Raw genomic sequence first — 20,202 nt, forward strand, 5'->3', positions numbered from 1 at the left:
TAGTATTTCCCCATCTCCCTCCATTTTATGTATTTATAGAAAGTGGTCATGTCTTCTTTCATCCTTGTTTTGCAAGGTTAAAATAGAAGTGGTTCCCCCTGCTTGAATAAGTAGCCTGGCTGTGTTTTAATTTCTTTCCTGAAACATATCACTGAATTCATGCCAAGTGCTCCAAGTTAAGGTCTCCTAAGTGAGACACATTCTTGATAATTCTAGTGGAAACCTGACCTCTTAGGCTAACTGAAGTATTGGTCTGTATGTGCAGCTGCGGCATGATGGTCACTCATCATTAATCACAAGATAACTAATGCAGCCAGATTTCTCCCAATTTCTTTTCCAGCTAATAAGTGTCTGGCTGATGGATTGACAGTTCTGTTGTCCTCAGTTAAAAATATTGACCTTTGTACCATTACATTTCACCATGTTTCAGCAGTTAAGGTTAACCTATCACTCCTAGATGTACACTCAGCCCTCCTAGTAATGGTGATTTCTATGTGCTGAGCAAAGTTTATGAGCAGGTTTTTTTTCATTTTTATTTTAGTATCATTTTAAAATAGGACTAGTTTCAGGACCAAATAACTTCTCTGCAGCTCACTGGTTTCACCTGCAGTGCAGCCTGCTGTTTGTTTTCTCCCTTTCAGCCAGTTAATGCACTACCTCAGAATTTTTGTACTGAGTGCTGTCCTCAGTTTACTCCTAATTTTTCATGTAACAGTATATCTAATGCTATATTCAACTCGGGGAGGTTAACTGTAACGCAAAATCAGATTAAGTCAAAATCCAAACATCCTTTCTTTTTAACAACACAGTAACATTTCCTGGAATAAAATCCATCTTTGCTCTCTCTATCTGACTTCTGACACAGACATGTCATCTGACTTAACTTGAAGAAATGATTAGCCTCAGTCTAACAGTGTTTGTTGTCTTTGATATTCTTTCCTTTCAGCGACTAGGAGTGCACTTTGATGAATATTCTGGAGAATCATTTTACCAAGAGAAGTCCCAGGAAGTTCTGAAGATGTTGGAGGAAAAAGGACTCCTTCAGAAAACAATGTATGACCTGATTATTCAGTCTATTCATGTGTTTTACTTAACATTTCAGTTGTATTTTAAATGAGAGGTGATGAATGAGGTATGTGTGTAATGTAATCTGAAGGCATGTGTTTTCTTTAGATGGTTTCAGTAGCTGTTCTCATAGAAGACCAACATGATTTGTGCAATAACAGCTAAAAAAATTAAGTTTGTGGTTTTCTTGTGACTAGCACAGAAGCCTGGCAATGCCAAATTGGGTTCAATGACAGTGGTCAACTCCTAATGGCCTGGTAGGCTGTTGATTGGTTGGTAGCTGCATGTGCCATTTCACAATCACAATTAGATGAGATCTTTGCTCTGAAGTGCTGCCTGTCTTAACTGGGATAGAAGCTATATTCATAGAGTGCACCAGAATGTGTGCAGGCAGCTCTCTGACATCAGCAGAACAAACTTAAAGAAATGGTTTTAAAAAAGACTTAAAGGAGACAGTCATTCAAGAAAAAGAATGAGATTGCTCAAAGTTATTGGGGTGACATGACCAGAGGTATCTTGTTTTGTTTTTGACCTCCATCTTCCCAGAATTACCTATATTTCAGATCTGGCTTGCAGTTACTTCAGTGTTTTCTCTCAAATTACAGGAAAGGGACAGGAATTGTGGATCTCTCAGAAAAGAAAGACCTCTCGTCGTTTTCCACTGTCATGCGTAGTGATGGGACATCTCTGTATATAACAAGGTAAGTAAGTCCCTTTGTGCTTATTGAGGTTTATTTCATTAGTAAACTCTTGTGCACAAGTACATTTGTAACTGATAGTACAGATTTTGAAGCATTTTATTTCTGGGATGGGGCACTTTGACTAGTGAGTAGTTGTAACTGAAGCTGGCAATGTAGCTATGACAGAACAGAAATGGCTTAGGAAAAAAACTGCTTTTTAAATACTTCTCCTCCCCTCAAACAGTAAGCCGGCTTCTCTTCACTTAACAAATGATTGCCAATAGTGAGGGTTTTAGAAGGACCTTTGCTTAAAATGTTTAATAACAGCGTGTGATGCAGAAACCAACGGCTGCACAGTATCATCAGTTTTATCACTATATTCCTGTCTTTTCATCAGTAGCCTAAAATTCCTCTTGGAATTTCATCGAGAAAGTCTTAACAAGTAATATCAATAAATCAAATGGCTATCCCTCAGGGTAAACTGTGTGAACAACTTTTCAGGGTGAGGGTATTAGAGATATGCTGCAGTCAATGCTGAGTGTCAGGGAGCTGCTGGATATAGTAGCCCAATAGAGGTGAGGCTGCCATAGCTCCATGCCCCAGGTCCAACCAGTAGTGAGACTGAGCATGTATTACCAGTAGGCACACAGACAAACACAGGTATACAATATGCATAGACACACAGCTGGCCACACAGAACAATGTGGACGGAAACACTCAGCACTCACCCAAACACAGTCAGTCTCATCTTGTTCCCCTGTCTGGCTGATCAGGATGAGGGTGCATTAATGTGAAATATTTACATATATACAATGTGGATCCTTCCAGTAGCTGGGCTTAGACACTCAGTCTGCCCAGTAGCTGGGCCCTGGATCACCTGCTGGCACCAGGGCGTGTGAGCCCCCAAGGTCTACAGCCCCACTCCACTTACTTGGACACACACACACACACACACACTCTCTGCCTCTGCCTGCCTGCAGGAACTGAGCTTAGTCACACAGTCCCTTCAGTAGCTGGTCCTGGATCCCTGCTCTCCCCAGTTGCCTCCCACACAGAGACAAATATAGACAAATGGGTCTCAGTCAAGCACCATACCTTATGGTCCCTCTAACAGTTGGCCTGGACCCCATGGTCCCTCTGGTAGCCAACTCTTCCAGGTGTCCCACCCTCAGACACACACACACGCACACAAAATCCTGGCTCCCAAGGCACCTGACCTACAGTGTCGCTTGATGTTCACTGGTGATCACACACGACATGCATACTCCAGTTGCTGGGGCCACTGACATTTGGGTCCCTATGATCTGTGGTCTGACTCCGGTTGCTAGTACTTAATTTCACTCGCTCCAGTCTCTCCAGTGGCAGGCATCTTGGGCACACGGGCCCCTACAGCTTGTGGTTCCCAAATCGAGTGGCTAGCACTTAGACCTCCACACAAACACGCACACAGAAGAGAGAATTCCTCACCCAGGAGAACAGTCAGAAATGGAATTTAATAAGAAGACGGGACAGACTGCACTGGTTGAGCGCAGGACATGGCCAGATGAGCATACTGACCAGCCCTGTTAACAGGGGACCAGCTCCCTTTATCCCCTATCCCTCTATTTTGCCACATTTGTTCCTTCCCAAACCATCTTGATCCCTCCCTTTTCCTGCCTTTGGTCCCTCCCCTAAACATTCCATAATAAGGCTTGTACAGTCCCAAACTGCTTTTTCCTTGCATCCCATAATGTGTCCCATACCCCCAGGCAGCAACCCTCCTCAGTCTATAAGGTGGTCTGGAGAGCCACTCCCATTGACTCATGTTGCTGGGTTTTGCACCTGGACAGTGGGGCTTATGGCTCTCCTAGAACAGCCCTGGTGGGGGCTGGGGCAGGGACTCATTTCTCTGACAGGGTTACTGGGGTTCCCCCACCTGCCATTGTTCCTTGTTGTGGAGTTCCATTGTTGTGGAGTCTCCTTCTCTGGAGATATTCAAAACCTGCCTGGACGCGATCCTGTGCAATATGCTCTAGGTGACCCTGCTTGAGCAGGGGGGTTGGACTAGATGATCTCCAGAGGTCCCTTCCAACCTCAGTGATTCTGTGATTCTGTGATTCCTCTGTGCTGCTTTGTGTGTGTGAGGACAAGCTTTTTATCACATAACCTAACACTGAGCACTAGCTTAGTTTTCTAGGAAAGGGTTGTTTCTCTCCTGTCTCCCAGTTGATTGATTGTCCCAGTAGGCAGACAGAGACCAGACTTACTCTGTACATAAGAACTCTTTCCTGAGTAATTGTCATAGCTAATGGTTTGAAAAAAACGTTGCCAACACATGTAGTGAGCAAAGTATAGATGTCCTTTTTTGTGTGTGTTTGTGTGTGTGTAAGGCATACATGGATCCCTCTATCTACTCTTATGGAGGGGAGAGAACTGCCAGACTAATTTTCCCAGGCAGCAAATAATGAGGTATGCTTCGTTTAAATGAAAGTCCAAATAGTTTCCCATTATCTCTTCCAGAGATCTTGCTGCTGCTATAGATCGAATGAATAAACATAACTGTGATACTATGATGTATGTGGTAAGTAATTCTAGATTCACTGAACACTGAGCCTGACTTTCTCCAATAATCCAGGGGGCCTCTTGTTCCCAGTATGACTTTAGCACATGGTATTTTTGGCACTGAAATAGACTGTCCTTACTGAACAGCAGCTGTGCCTTAATGTGGCAGTGTTTCTTGATTCTCTTTCAGTTCATGACCCACAAAATGGTTGAAAAATCGTCTCTGGAGTCACTCTCTGTCTTTAAAATTCACTGCAATTTGTTTTAAAGGAACTTTTACTCAATTGACATTGCATTTTCTATATAAACGTTGTAATTAATATTTAACCAAGCTAGAAAAAGCTGTTAGTGCTATAAGGAGATACAAAATGTTATAAAGTATGAAGTATGACTGTAGTAAAATTTCAGGCATATTTCTGAGTCTTGTTAATGACCTTTTGGTTAATGAAACATGCAGTGTTGAAAAAGTTATTGCAATATTTAATTATTTCTGCATTTCTAGCTTTACCAGGGTTTAGTTCTGCTTCCAAAACTTGATAGGGAGAAATGTAAAATTCAATGTTTATAGGAGTTCCTGAGGAATTAAAAAAAAAAAAAATTACTACACAAGTCAATAAAGGAAGTTTATTATGTATCTTAATGCTAAAGGGAAAAAAAGGAAGAAAAGTGTAGGGTGGGCAGAAAGAGATTCCTAAATGGATGCATCTCTAATCACAACATGTGTTCAAATCACAGCATTTACTTAGTATTTAACAGCTAAAGCCTCAGTGTATAGAGTCATCAGATGTATCTTTCAAAAGATCAGGTTGTTTCAATATCTTGCACAATAACCTCTTGTTCAGCCTTAAAAATATTAGCTGAACTCCTAGCATGAATGTTCTAAAATGAATCTAAGAATACTTTAAAGTCCTGATGTTATATGTAATGTAGATTTTTATAGCTCTGATCAGTACATCAGGTTCATTAACTAGGAATTGCACATAAAGTCCTATTTAATCAATCTGGACAAAGCAGTTGCAAACAGGGAGTCTTTTTATATTTCTAGGTTGGTGGTTTTGTTTTTTAACAATTCCAACAATAGCAGTAATGAATAGCAGGATTATCTCCTCACTTGTTTGAAACTTCTTTGCTTTAGAACCATCAAGGACATATAATATGATGCTTTTACACTTTCTTTTTCCAGATTTAGGAAAAAAAAAAATTTCAAAACCATATTCTATTACGAGAAGTCAGTTAATGACTTGTGGAAAAAATTCGCAGGTTTCTGTCATGTGCTTTGTGAAATATTTGGTACTACCTGTCTATCTTCTCTGGTACAGCTCTTTTGTAAGCCCATACAATGTTACAAATACTGTGATTCTGGGAAGAGGGGAGATCACTAAGCATAAAATTGAATACCTAGATTCTTTAAAGTTTAACTTTTGGTTAAGTTGCATTCCTCCTTTTGTTTTCAATCTTCAGGAAAACAGTCATTTCCACATGTGTTCACAGAACACAGATGTGTGGGGTTTCTCCCCCCCCCTTTTTTTTCCTTTTTCTTTTGGTCTCTACTGACTGCAAGATACTAGATTCACTGTCATCAGAGAGCAGTGTGGCTATGAAAGTGCAGTGCATTAGGAGCTAAGGAAGCTTCTCTCCTAGTTCATGTGTGCAGGTAGTTATCTCTATTTGTATTTATTATGCCATGAGGTACCCGGGACCAAGGAAAAGGAAATAATTAGAAAGAAAGAAAATAACTAGGCATTTTGCACGAGTTAGGATGTGGACTGAATGCTAGGCTAATAGAATGAACAAGTGTGGAAGCAGTGGTCTTAAGTTGGCTGGCTGATCGTAGCAGAACTCTAATAACTCTTCACTTCCCTGTCTGGACCTCTTTGATCTACTCCTAGTCCAAACAAAATATGCAGCAAAACTATCCTGTCATGTGATTGATGTGGCCATTATAATCTACGTCGCATTCAAGTTGGCGATGACAAACTAGGCCGTCTAGTCCTGTTCTCTCAAACTTGCTAAGGCTGCATGGATTTTGGATAACATGGTTAGTATTTCTGTCATTCCTGACTTTGTGAGAGCCAATAAAGTGGGTCATAGAGAGAGAGAGAGCATAAACTGTTACTAGAGTTTGGAGGACAGACTGCCTGATGAGTGGGACTTAGCCTTGCTGCTGCTTTTATGGCAGTGCTTTTTAGTGGATTAGGATTATGTTCAGTATTATCAGAGGGGAGAGCTTCACAGGTTTAAGGGAGAACACTGATGACTTTAGTCTTTAATTATTAAATACAGATGTACTTCAGAATCCTCATACTTAATATCTTGCTATAAGAAATTTATTTAGAGGCTTCTGAGATTTCATAAGATCACTGAAACTTGTTTAAAAGAACATTAAATTGGTTTATCAGTTGTAGTGCTGTAAATCAGTGCATATACTGATTTATATTAAAAATCCCTACTTAATTCATAAAAATGCAGTGATATGAGCAAGATCCAAAAAGGTTATAAAATGCATGACATGTATTAAAGAGCTTCTAAGATTCAGCTGAATGTTGCACTTAAAGCAGGAACTGGAAACTCTTTTTATGCATGAAAAATGAAGTATAATCCCCACTGTCAGTCTGCAAACTTCTCCTGTAAAGGTAACTATTTAGGCTGCTTAGGCTATGTATTTGGATATATATACTTTTGGGGCCCATAAGGAAAACATGGCTATTCATCATATGAAGCTTCTTTTAAGCATTTGTTTTATGTTTGTCATGCTATGAAGCTGTGCAAAAAATATAGTATTTTATGAAACTGTAGTGTCTTCAAATTCATCCTTTTTTTTTCCCCCCCTACTTACACATCCACTTTTTGAGTATTACTTTTAGGCAGAGATGAAGTTGTGTGGTACTACTGTTTATTTCCATCCTTCTTAACAATTTTGGATTTCACACAATTTTAACTTCAGCTATAAATAGCACCCATTACTATGCTGCTTATGATATCACACAGCATCCAAAATGGGACTGATGCTTAGTTTTCAGGTGGCCATTTGAAACCTGGAATTTAGCTTGTACTGCCTGATGGGTATTCTCAACTTGGCCTCAGCTTTAATGCCCTTATTTCCTTGAGAATTTATAGGATTCTAAAAATAATCTACTAGACTTTTTTTTATTATTGTCTTTTAATAATTTTAAATATTCTTCTGTATACTATTCCTATGTACACTGTTCAGACAGGCAATTACAAACTGAAGTCAGCTTTTGGGTTAGTTTTAGCTGAAAACTCTGCACTGTGACCATGGTCCACGTGTGTGCTGAGGGAGGTGCTGTGTACACACGATACAAAACCAGTTCCTGTCACAGCATTTACAATCTCTCCTAAAACATGAGAAAAGAGTTAAGTGCAGACATGGTGGGGAGCAAAGGAAACAGCAAGGCAGCGCTGGCCGATACAATGAGCTGGACTTAATCTAAACTTCATAAAGTTTATTGTTAGATATTTTAGCAGAAGAGAGCTGGCTTTGCAGTGGTTACAGAGAGCTTCTCCCACATGTGAGGTGCATGGAAAAGAGCTTGGAAGAACTCATTTGAATTGCTGACAACTGCTGTTCGTTTATCAGCCTTGTTCGTAGATCTGCACAGTGAAAGGTGATACATAGAAAAAGAATACGTTTTGAGAAACTATGAAAATGGAGGCAGATGCTTTAGGCTTGATGCAGTGGTCGAGTTAAGAAACACAGATAAGCACTTCACTCATTGCTCACTCATTGTCCCAAAACACCAGCAAAGGAGGAAATACTGTTTATTTAAAGATGACTCCAGTGTTGTCTTTTTTCCTTTTTAATGAGGGATATGGAAGAGTCTGAATGATGTAGTCACTAGGTAGGAATATGAACTTTGCAGCAACAATAGTGGCTGGAAACACATAAAGAAAGATCATTGTTAGATATAAGGAAATTCCAGTAGAAACTGCCTTGAGTCATGGGAGAGAGCAACTGAAAGCTGAAGGGCGCAAAAGATGCATCATTAATATGGAAATGTGATCATTGGTACTTTTTAATTATGTACCTGACTTGTATGTAAAGCCCCACAAGTCACATGGGAGACAACAGAAACTAATGGGTTCTGGAGACAGTGAGTTTAGCCCAATGAAAGCCTTTCATTAGAAAGGCTTTTGACTTTCATTAGAAACCACGTCAGCCTATGCGGGTACGTCACTGATAGGTATATCATTATGTCAGTTATATTATTGATAGACTTTAAGGGGTTTTCTGTCTCTAAGCCAAAGGAAGCTCATGAGGTTTGGTCATGTAAAACATGGAAACATATCAAAAGCAGCAAGGCTCTGAAGTGAAAATGGAGGCTTCTTATCTGATGGGCAGCTGACAGATTATGGGAAAATAAGAACATCAAAGTTTCATTTCTATTTATGGCTTTGTATTTAGGACCTAGGAATAATCAGTTTCAAAGAGGTAGATTACTTTTTCTGAAAAGATGCTGTTTCCAAGTATTTCAATATTCCAAATATTTTCAAATATTTTTCAGGTCTTGTCTGCCTTCAGAGGTCTTAATTCTGCTTGCAATGACATAATGACACAGTATCTGTGGTGTTGTGTGTTTGCATGTTAAAAGCTAATACTTATCTAACCTGGACTGTCTTCTAATATGCATCAATTTTATTCTTCAGACAGATAAAAGTCAAAGTAATCACTTTCAACATTTGTTCCAAATACTGAAGCTAATGGGTTATGACTGGGCAGAAAGGTATGTATATATGGAGCTTAATTTTATACTTCTTTTGGGGTTAAGAATGGGTGCATATACATTAGCATTTCAGTTGAGTGTACTTTTGAAGAGACTCTCATAATTGTTCCCACCTACTGTGCTGTAGCACATCACATAGGCATTTCAGAGTACGTGAACTGATTCATTTTGAATGAAACTAAGCTACAAGATGTGCTGTAAATATGCAACTAATGAACCACAGGGTAAGCAAACATTCTGCCTCCAGGACTCAAGTACTACTAGTCCAATGAGGAGGGGGGAAAAAAAAAACAATACCCCCAGAATTGCTTGCAATGGGGGTGTCATGTACTCTGCACCAACTGTTTCACTCTACAGGTTTGCTCCTCGTGGTCTACTTTACTTGCAAATGGAGACATTGCCATTTTTTTAGGAAGGGACAAAAAAGTAGCCCTGTCAGTCATTTAATGGGCCTTTCATGACTTCTTACTGTAAAAGTGGGGAAAAAGGAAAGCAACTTTTCAGATTTTATGGCATATAGCCTTTGGGGTGATGTGTGTTAGAAGAATACTTGGAGTACATTTTCGCAAAGATCTGAATTCCTTATACTTCAGAGTTGAAATATTTAGTGGGGATAAGTATCCCCACTGTTATTCATTGTAATCATCAACCTTCTTGGCAATCTGAGCAAAGGTCAGTAATGGATCTGGAGACTAAATCATATTCCTTTCTCAGAGAGACTGCATGTCTTTTACAGTTAAAGATAGGATTTTAGCCTTCAGGAATATTAGTCTGCCTACTTTCACTGCCCTTAAAGTTGCACTAAAATTACCTTTGGTTATGGGTCCAGACTAGTGTTTGAGATTATTGTGAGCAGAAATAGTGAATGTTTTGTTAGTAGTAATGACTAATTACACTTTTAGTTTAATGTAGCCACAATAAAGTTATTATGACTCTCTTTCTGATGTTATTAGAGATTTGTGTTGCCACATTAATTTGATCTGTCTACATCTTGCCTCTCCTCAATTTATTGCATTGAGCCCTCTGTATTAGAGCTAGTAGCAAGAGAGGTTCCCAAGAGCACACAGATGACCAGGTTATCATAATTCTGATCATAACTTTCCCATTATATAATACGTATGGAGCTTTGGTTCCTGAAATAAGAGTTACTGATTATATCACCAAGCTTCCCACGTTGAAGCATTGTTTATTCAGCTGTTATTGCTGTTTGCTGGTTGAAATCCAGCTCTGAACAAACACTGCAAACCTTTCTATTGATTAAAATGTAATTTTAGGTCCTGCTGCTTTTCAACACAGGTGTCAGCATGTGTCTTTTGGGTTAGTTCAAGGAATGAAGACTCGGAGAGGAGAAGTTATTTTCCTGGAAGATGTTTTAGATGAAGCTCGCTCAAGGATGTTACAAAACATGGCCTCTGCAAAAAGTTAGCTATTTCAGATCTTATTCATTTCATTTGATGTTCTGCGTTGATCAAAACCCTGTCATCTTTTCTACCATTCACTCTCCCCTGAATCAGACCAATCAGTGATACACTCTCATCTTTGTACTTTTTCCATCTCCCATTATATAAACGATGTTAAAATAATCCTTTGCACCTCTGTGAACTTCCCTAAATTACAGATTTGCAAATCTTAACATTCAGTAAAATTATTTTACCATGCTCTTGCACTGGAAAGGAAGTACCTACTCCTGGGGAGACAACAGTTGCCTTTTCCAGGAGGGAAAAACTAGCCAATAGTGGAGTTGGGACTGAAGTTCAGGGCACAGTCAGCTTTCAGCCAAGGGACCAGTAGCTCTAACAGATTTCTCTGGCAAGATTAACTGTAGTTTCTCTGAGACTCGACTGTCTTGTCATCCTCCCAGCCTGTCTCCTGAGTCCCCAGCAGGTCACGTCCCTGCTGCAGAATCTGCAGAAGGGGATGTTTGCCTGCACTTCAGGCTGCGGTTCTAGAGCTGCTTTCTCTTGAAACAAAGATGATTTAAGCAGTTCTCAGTGAAGTGCTGCCCCCTCTCTTGTGCTTTCAGGGATTACATGCTGAACTGAAATAATGAACTGATCAGGTTAAGTAATGCCCACATTCCCTGCTCTGCCTCTTCAGCATTTTAAATCCAGATAACTTTGCTCGTAGATTGAACAAGGAGAAGAGAGGCAGGCAGAATGATAGAAGGGTGACCCACTATTCAAACCAGTATTACTGCAGAGAGGAAAGGAGCTAGAGCTTCAGTTTAAAGCTCAGTATCATAGCTGAGCACAAAGGCGAATTATTTTTATGCCAGACTGAACTAACATGCATGAGCAATAAGCAGGAGAACAGCCAAAGGAAGCAGTGAGTTCAGATGACACTGTAGCATTCCCCAGAGTTTGTCCATTAGATCCTAAATCATACCCATGCTTGTGAAAGTTTTCCCCCTTATGTTTGAATTCCTGCCTTGCTTCCCCTTTCCTAAAATGGGAACCACAAGTTCCTGATTCACAGTGATGTCTTCAGTGTTTGCAAAGCATTAGATATGCAGTGGAAGATATTATAAGTATGTGTGACACCAAGATGCCTGACTGTCATTGGAGAGGCTTTGGGAGCTGAGCATCTACCAGCCAATGCTAGCTTTAAAAGTCATGCCTGTGTGTAGCTGGTTAGTCAAATACCTTTGCATAAACTCTGTCTTTGCTATTAGTTGTGCATGGTTCTGCTATTTAAGTTTTCATTACTGGCATTCTTTTTTCTTTTTACTCATCTTAATGAGCCCTGCTGTCCACATAAGCCCTCTCTGTAATACCATTTCTTTGCTTCTTTACTTTTTTGTAGATACTTTTGTCTATGTCCCATCTAGCATCTCATCTAACAGTGCCACGAGGAAGGATTTCCTTTGGCCAAATAGCACAATATTTTTAAATCTAGTACCCACTGCTGACTCAGTTTTGCAGAATGTTAGTTTTCATCTTTAAGAACAAAAACAACAAAAAAGCCAGAACTCTGAGGTAGTTGTTTTGTTTGCTTTGAAATAAGTCTCTGTTATGAAACATAACATAATCTGAGCATATTTGTCCAGTAAGTGAATAGACAGCCTGAGACTTCTCAGGGCTATAAGCTGTCCCCACACGTTTCAAGCTTAGTTCTTTCAGAATTTTGTAAATAGCAAAGGCATGAATAGAAGAAACTATTCAAAAATTTCTCCGTTGGTTTTGCAGACCTGGATTGAAGAAATAGCTGAGCAGGGATTTACATGTACTAAAACTGTACTATAAAATTGTGTCCACCTAAATCATGCCTTAAGATAACGGCTGTATTTTCCATCTTCTACTGTTAGTGAAAGATCAGCTGGGACAGCAAATTATAGCCTGAACTCTGCAAATTTAACTCATAGACCACAATTAAAAAATACACTATGGGCCCTGCTAAAGAGGAGCAGACTTGCTCCTTGTAAAGGCAACTATGAATTCTCATTTTTCTCCAGAAGACACAAATAGGAAGAGGGGGAGACCCTGACAGAGAGCGCTGTGATCTGAGCTTAAAAACAGAAAGCCTTATGTATGTCAAAAGCAGCACCTTTTCACTAGGCAAGGTCACTGTGTCCAGACACAAGTAATTGATTTCTGTGAAGATCCAACATCTAAAGTGCTGTTGATGCAGGCAAGTTTACTGTACTTCTGATGAGCTGTTGTGCCAGCTTAGCCCTGTGAACTTCCCTGTGAGACAGGGAGTGAACAGGCCCTTCAGTGAACTTCTGTACACATCAGTGTGCTGCTTATCTGCTGAAGAATATCACTGAGTTGTGAAAAAGCTGGAAATAGCTTTGCAGACATGTCTCTGCAGCTGTTGTGAGGGCATTCTCTCTTAGACTGTTTCAGAATAATTAGTTTTTGTAGTGATAGACTTCAGTATGTTTAATTAGAAAAGCTTTGGAGAGGCTCTCACCATGTCTATACCCAGGGAGAAGACTCCTGACAGAAGAGGGGTTTTAATCAAAGAACTAATAATGTTTAGTGAAAGAAGGTAAAGTTAGGTGAACTTAGAGCTGAAATAAGGCAATATTCACACACTCTAATTTTAGGCTTCTTTAGACTTGGATGCCCTAGATTGCCTTTACTCAGCCAATCTGTGGGTAAAACTAGTTTCTTCCCTTTGGCTCAATGGAGAAATCTGGCCCCCCAGTGTAGGTTTGGTTTAGATGCCTAGTTAGATACCATAGTCATTTTAGATGCCTGCAGCAGATGGTGTGAATACTCCGTAAATGCACTTCTGAGTATGAGTCATTAACCATTGGAACAATTTTTCTTGGATTGTTTAGGTCTATCACTTGGAGCTTTTAAATGAAGACTGAATTCCTTTATCATTCTCTTCTTGGTGTTAGAGATTGGCTGTCTGAATCATGAAGAGAAAGTCCATGTAATCTAGGCTGCTGTAATGGACCCTTCTGACCGTAAAATCTGTATCACACGTATTAAGGGAAGGAAAAAAAAGCAAGTCTGAAAAAGCTGTATTTTTAACTTCTAAGAAAGATTTATATCCTGGACTTCTTGCTGTGTGCATCCTGACAATTTCTGTGTTGCCAGTTAACAATTTTGCAAGATATGCTGCTTCATTGGCATCTCCAGGTCTGAGTGAGGGAGTTGTACTATTACAGACCTAAAATTTTGTTTTTCTTTCTATTCAGCAACCAAAGAGATAGAAAACCCTGTGGAGACAGCAGAGAAGATTGGTCTTGCAGCACTAATAATTCAGGTGAGTCTGAGCTGCTTCTGTGGTGTTAGCATCTTTTGTGAGAGGTTGTAAGTTTGAGACATGGAGCTATATCTAGCTGACATTGATTTGAGTTATTGTTCTAGGACTTTCAGGGCCTTCTGTCTTCTGATTATCAGTTTAGCTGGGATCGAGCTCTTCAAAGTCGGGGAGATACAGGTGTGTTCTTGCAGTACACACATGCCAGACTCCACAGGTAAGAGGAACATTTGTATGCACGAGTGCACTGTTTGACACGTATTTTAGCTTCACTAACTTACTACTGGAAGAAAAGAATCTTCTGTAAATACAATGTTTACTCCTTCATCTGATGTGTGAGTTTACAATAGGAATTCATGAGACTTCCCAGAAGAGTAAACCAATTAAAATGAAATTTCTACCTCATCTCCATAGGGCTGAGCTAAGCCGACCCCTCTACTTACACAGTTTTAGGGACAGCTTCTGTGTGTGGTTGGTGTCAGTGATGAAGAATCCTGGCCCTAGGACCTGGGAATCAATGATCCAAAAATCAGTGTGCCTGAATTTGCAAAATATACCAAGTTACAGGACTTAGATGGTTTTTGGTTGCCACTGTAGCTAGTGTTATCTCACATGCTGTTATTTCCTACTGTTGCTAACCCAAGGTTAAAAGTAGAACCCTTCTTGTTGACCCAGGTCAAACATCTGAGAGGAGTTTAATTTTTTTAATTTAATTTTTTATTTTATTTTTTAAGAATTTCAGGAGGTCAATTTGAACAGTTTTGTCACTTTCAGTGTTCTTTCAGAGCATTTCTAATGCAGACATGGAAATGTATTTTCATAAGAGCGTGTGAGATACCCTCTTGAATCAGACCAATGGTCCATCCAGCCTGGTATTCTGTCTGAGACAGTGGTAATAAAAGATGCTATTTAGGGAGCGCATGCAAGCCCAATCCCTTTCTGTAGTCCATTCCTCTTGTCCTCCCTTAGCATGCGCAGCTGTTGTAATAGGGATGTTGAGTACCTCCCTAGTCCTTGTAGCATCAACCTCTACACCATGCCATGTGTCTAATCTCTTTTTAAAACTTGTTGAAACTGAATGTCTAGCACAAATTTTAAATGACTTTTTATCTTGGACTGAAATCAGCTAGCCTGTCTCAAATGTTTTATTCAGCTTGAGCAAAAGATGCCTCCACTTTCTTTTCAAAATACAAATTATTGTTACTTTCTGTTCAGCTTGGCTAACAAGGGTTTTTCATCCAGCATTTGTTTTTGATTCTTATGTCTTCTAGTTTAGAGCAGATGCATGGGAATGAGCAGCTGACTGATGTTAATGTGGCATGCTTGCAAGAGCCAGAGGCTATCTCAGTTCTTCAGCATCTTCTCAGGTTTGTCTAATTTTCTTTCCAAATACCAGTTCCCTTAAAATAGACTTATGAGATTTGCTGCTAGCCTGTTGAGCAGGCACAGATTGCACAATCATAAGAGAACAGTGGTATTTTAGGCAATGGCTTGTCCATTGGACCGTACTGACTGCAACAGTAACCCTTCCTTGAAAGATCTGCATAAGTGAATATGTAGACTTTAGAAACCATATGAGTTGAGAAAGTGGTATTTTGAGCATACTCTATGTAACTGAGTCTCTTAATTATTTCTTGTCTTCACAAAAATATCCTAAACCCTGTATAACATTAGCTGCAGATTCACTTGGATTCTCTTGTTCTATTTTGGTCATGTGGAAAAGAGAGAGGGAGTGCTCCTGGGTGAGGTGAAATGGAATATGTATGTACACACTCAGTAGCTGTGAAGGATGTGCACAATTAATACCTGTTAATAACAGTAATGTTCTTCATTAACTCAGTCTTCAAGTTGAGCAGTTGCTGTTGTCACTATTTTGTGTAAAATTAAAGTACAAAGACTAGGGGAGTTGTCCATGTCACACAGCCCGTGTTGGAGTTGAAAATAATTGAGGCTTTCAGAATTCCTAGTAAAGGTCTTGTTGGCTGCTTTGCACCCTGTGCAGTGCCAAAGACTCCTTTGGCCACAGTAAGGCTTTCTTGAGGGCACCCTTCTAAAATTTGGACCTCCAAAACTCATTGCTCATGTCAGAGTCCCAGCTGGCTTCTTCCTACCACCTGAGACTGTAGGTTGCAGAGTCCTGCCATTCACTGTCATTGCCTCAGAATGCCTGCCTTCCATTTATCTTATGCTCTATGCTCTCTTGAGCAATAGCAAGACCAGCCATGACTTCACTGACCAGCCAACACTCTGACTGGATGAGACCGACAGTCTTATTTATCCAGAGCAATTGTATTTCACAGAAAACTTGTGGATTGTTTCTCAGTTTTTATTGGATTAGCGCATAGCTGCCCGTCTTCTGTGTGGAAACTGACAGAGTTAATGTACTTCAGGCTGTTCTGCAGGGACTGCTGCATACCTGACACCTGTCCGCTTTCAAGCAGAGGTTCTTGCTCATTAACCGTGCAGACCAATGAATAGTAGATGAAAGGTAGCACGTATGCCCCTGCAGAAATGGGACTTATTTACTGATAAATAAATAATCTAACAAGTTGTTACAGGCCAACACTAATATGGCAGGTGTGCCCTTCATTTGATACTAGCTTTGTTGCTTCACGAAGCTTTATTAATGGCCATTTGGGTAGTGCTGGTTAAACTATGTCACTGTCTCTGATGGTTAACAGCTGCCGATATCTAGGTTGTCCCTGAGATGATGCATATGTTTCCCTGATTTTGTCTCACCACATCTGTTCAAGTGGTATAATGGGAGCAACCTTCCCTGTTTGAACTGTGGCCACCTGGGATGTGCTGGCTAAGGGGAGCTTCTGAGTGCACATATAAGAGACATTTTTATGGTTTACCCATTGCGGGTAATGGGGAACTCTCCCTCCCTGGTGTTACAGCTCCACGTGACCACTGAGCCCGTATTATCAGAGCCTGCTCTCCGGTTCTACTGCAACTTGCCTTTAAAGGAGGAAGATCCCAGAGAAGTTCAGCTTGGGTATGCTGGCAGGGGTGGGCTTGGGAGCTAAGCAAAGACCAGGAAGTCCATTTCCCCACTTCCTAGCTTTGAATTTGAAAGTTATTCAGCCCCAGAGATGTTGGGTAACTTTGTACAGGCTGTGAAAAAGAGCATGTGCACAAGTAGCAGGACACATGAAGAAGAACCATGAATCTCCATGAATCTGCATGTATTTTCCAGCTTAATGCTGTCTTACACAAGCAGATTTTATTTCAGGATTATGCAAACCCATATTGTTTTGTCTCTTCTAATGTTACAAGATCCCCTTTGGCTACTTAAAATTCTAAGCTGCAGTTATTAAAAGGCAACATCTTTTAAGGGACTACTTTTGACTACCTTAGTTGTTTAATATATGTTTTTTGCTCCTTGGAACTTAGAATCATGTAAATGTAAAATGTAAAACCAGACATAGTGTTCCAGGATCAAATACAGCTTTTATGTTTTCTTCGCCATAGCATGCAACTTTGAGCTCTGGCGTCTACAGTGTTTACATGATGAGGAGTAGCAGCAACCTCCTTCCAACAATAAGTGAATGGGGAGAAGGAAATAATTGTGTGCTAATTGCATGGCTTAGGCCTGGTTCAGAAGAATACTGTTAATTCTGCAGTTGTGATTGTGTGTTTGTTCTGATTTTAAGCAAGTCCGATGAGCCTGAGACCACAGCTTCCTTCCCCTGTAGCATCAAACAGTCCTTTTCTCTCTTCCCAGGTATGATGAGGTCCTGTATAGATCTTCTCAGGATCTGCAACCCAAGCACATTGTCAGCTATCTCCTCACACTTAGGTAAGGTGACTGCTGGTCCTGGCATACCTCTTGGGTAAGCACAGGCAGTGCTTCTCTTCCTGACCTGGCTTTGCAGACCTCCCATCTGCACTGCTGCGAAGAGTTAAAACAGTGGTAAGAAGATGTAAATTTGTGGGCCAGCCTCTTTGGTGCAGGAACAGTATAAAGCAAGATAGCAAATAATACTATAAATAGTAGAGATCAAGCTTGGAACCAGGAACAAAGGAGTCAGGAGCCTCCTCAAAAACTAATTGCTTTCTGGCCAAAATCATCACTTGGCTGCAACTTAGCACCTGGCCCTGAAATTATGCAGCACTAATCATGTCTTAAAGAGTGGCTCTGAGCTGATAATAAGATCTCAACCTCAACTAGGAGATTTTTGTCCAGAAACCTTTTAAACACTGATCTAAACCTACATGTTGAGATGGACAAAGCATGTTATTGCTGTAAGTCAAACTGAGTATGTGACCTCCATAGGGAGTCGTCCCCATAGGGGGCACTGTCGGACTTACCAGAACAGTGAAACACTGCAGTAGACTTGCTGGAGGAAGCTGTAGAGTCTGTGCTTGGGGAAGTCTTTAAGAAGTTAGACGAATCTGTGTAAGGAATCACACATCTCAGGAATGACAGGGCAGGCTACATGGCTCTTGAGTATTTCCAGTTCTGTTTTGTTTGGTGTTTTGTTTGTCGTTTTTAAAAGCATTACTTTGTTGATGGCATGCTCTGACAACATGCAGGCTAGAGAAAACCACATCCTCCCTTAAGCGGGTAAAACGGGCTGTAGGAAATAACAATCATCTATGGCATGCTGCAGTTGTGGCTCTTCCGGTTCTGTTTCTGTAGCCCACAGCACTGCTCTTGTAAAGGGACTTGCTTGTTCTCACTGTGCTTTCCATTTCAGCCATCTTGCAGCTGTGGCACATAAAACCCTTCTTGTGAAAGGCAGCGCCCCTGAACTAGCCCAGGTATGGCACAGTGTTGTTATACGGCTAGAGTCTGTGTAGGGCACCCAAGGAATGATACATTACAGCTCTGTGAGCCCAGCTTTGGAACTACTTGGGAAAATCTACACCTTCAGGCTAACGATCTGAGGGGCAGGCTTGCCTTGTGGCAGCACTTTGGGAAGGCAGGAGCTGTTCACGCCTGTGCCTTCTGGAGAGGGCTGCTCTGCCTGACTTTCCTAAAACAGAATGCTCAATAAGGAGAACTGCTCCAAATCCAAAGAAACTTTTTCCTTTGCATCACCCTTCCCTCTGAACTGGTTTTTAAGCAAATATTTGAGTATTTAACTTGCTGGTTAATTTCTCACATTTTCCTTTAGCTTTTATGTGGGAAGGCAGAGAATTAGGAGATGACTGAATTTCTCCTCCCTCTTCCCACCTACCTATCCCAAATTGTCTATATTGCCATTCTAGCTAGAGCACTTGGGCTGAAAACTGTTAATGTGCAGTTCCAAAGAGATGCAAATTAATTTCTGCAAATCTCTCAGGAGATGTTTGATCCCTTAATTGCTCAGGAAAAAATATACAGTCTTTTTTTTATTTTCTTTTATTTATTTCAAAAGCAATTACCTATCTGCTTTTGGTAAGAAATTATTCTTAAGCATTAAGCCATATTGGTGGGGGAGGGAATAAGTGAAAATGATGAAGCTGCACACTTTAGTTGAGCTTAGATACTATAGATAGTACTGCCTTTGGAGATAGTTCCATGTATTCTTGGGAAGATGAGCTAAGAAAGTCCAAGCGACAAGGAAAATTCCTTCTAACTGTCTCACAATGTGACAGCTTTCAAGAACGATTTTGGGGGATGAAGTTTGATAGCACCCTTCCCAAAAAGCCAGTTGTGTAACAGCTAAGCAGACATTGACAATGAAGAGTGGAATTTCCAGAGCATCCCATAGCTGTTCGATGTATCTAATCCAGGCATAGTGGGAGGAGGGATTTCAGCTATATCTTCAGCCTCTAAAAGCCTGTGCCGTGGCCACCAGTGTCAGTTGTGCAATGTATAAAAGCTTTTCACTTTTTAGTAGTCAGTAGCTCTTCTGCAGGCATCCTTTCTGGTCACTGCTCTGAGGGTGCAGGGTTTCATTTGTTTTGTTCTGTATGTCTAAATGTCATTATTAGACTGAGCTGGATACCACTTTCTCAGGCTTTTGTTGACACTGGAATGGCCTCTGAACAGCTAATGTAAATTCTACCAGCATAACTGTTACTCAGCACTCAGAATATGTGTGTGAATCTCAGTGCTCTACATGGGGACAGAAAATGGGCATAGTGCTCTTAGCTTTTAACAGACTGCTTCTAACTGCTGTCCTGAGAACTATGTCCAATTACATAACAATAAGTGACTTGATATTTTTATTTTGCAGGCAAGGCTCTGCCTCTTTCAAGCTGTACGCTTGGTTCTAGCTAATGGAATGAAACTTCTTGGCATTACACCTGTAACTCAAATGTAATAAAGGTGTATGTAATGTAAAGTCAAATATCTTAGTAAAAAGATTTTTTTCAAGAGGATATAAATATGCTCCTGTGAGTCATTGTTAACACAGTCTGGAAGCTCTCTGTCTGCTCTTAGAGATTTGTATGCTGCATCATACTGCATGCATGGCAGGCCACAGTTGTCATAATCACTTTCTCCCAGACATTTAGTATTAGTA

General features: G+C 40.4%; 1 protein-coding gene across 6 annotated transcripts in view; it reads left to right on the forward strand.

The window, feature by feature from the left end:
* Positions 1-20,202, forward strand: part of RARS2 (arginyl-tRNA synthetase 2, mitochondrial) — a 53,494-nt gene that overhangs the window by 21,108 nt on the left and 12,184 nt on the right. For 3 of the 6 annotated variants that reach the window (XM_067294011.1, XM_013948882.2, XM_067294013.1), the window contains 11 exons: positions 947-1,053; positions 1,671-1,766; positions 4,245-4,305; positions 8,952-9,028; positions 10,325-10,449; positions 13,680-13,747; positions 13,852-13,961; positions 15,016-15,111; positions 17,472-17,546; positions 18,448-18,511; positions 19,915-20,065. In XM_067294011.1, the coding sequence (XP_067150112.1) occupies positions 947-1,053; positions 1,671-1,766; positions 4,245-4,305; positions 8,952-9,028; positions 10,325-10,449; positions 13,680-13,747; positions 13,852-13,961; positions 15,016-15,111; positions 17,472-17,546; positions 18,448-18,511; positions 19,915-20,001 (966 nt within the window). In that variant the 3' untranslated portion in view covers positions 20,002-20,065. Of the gene's footprint in view, positions 1-946; positions 1,054-1,670; positions 1,767-4,244; positions 4,306-8,951; positions 9,029-10,324; positions 10,450-13,679; positions 13,748-13,851; positions 13,962-15,015; positions 15,112-16,644; positions 16,743-17,471; positions 17,547-18,447; positions 18,512-19,914; positions 20,066-20,202 lie in introns of those variants that run through there. The other 3 variants (XR_010883798.1, XR_010883799.1, XM_067294012.1) reach the window with 3 other exon arrangements.

This window comes from Apteryx mantelli, chromosome 3 (genome assembly GCF_036417845.1).
Source record: "Apteryx mantelli isolate bAptMan1 chromosome 3, bAptMan1.hap1, whole genome shotgun sequence".
In the NCBI taxonomy this organism is placed as follows: domain Eukaryota; kingdom Metazoa; phylum Chordata; class Aves; order Apterygiformes; family Apterygidae; genus Apteryx; species Apteryx mantelli.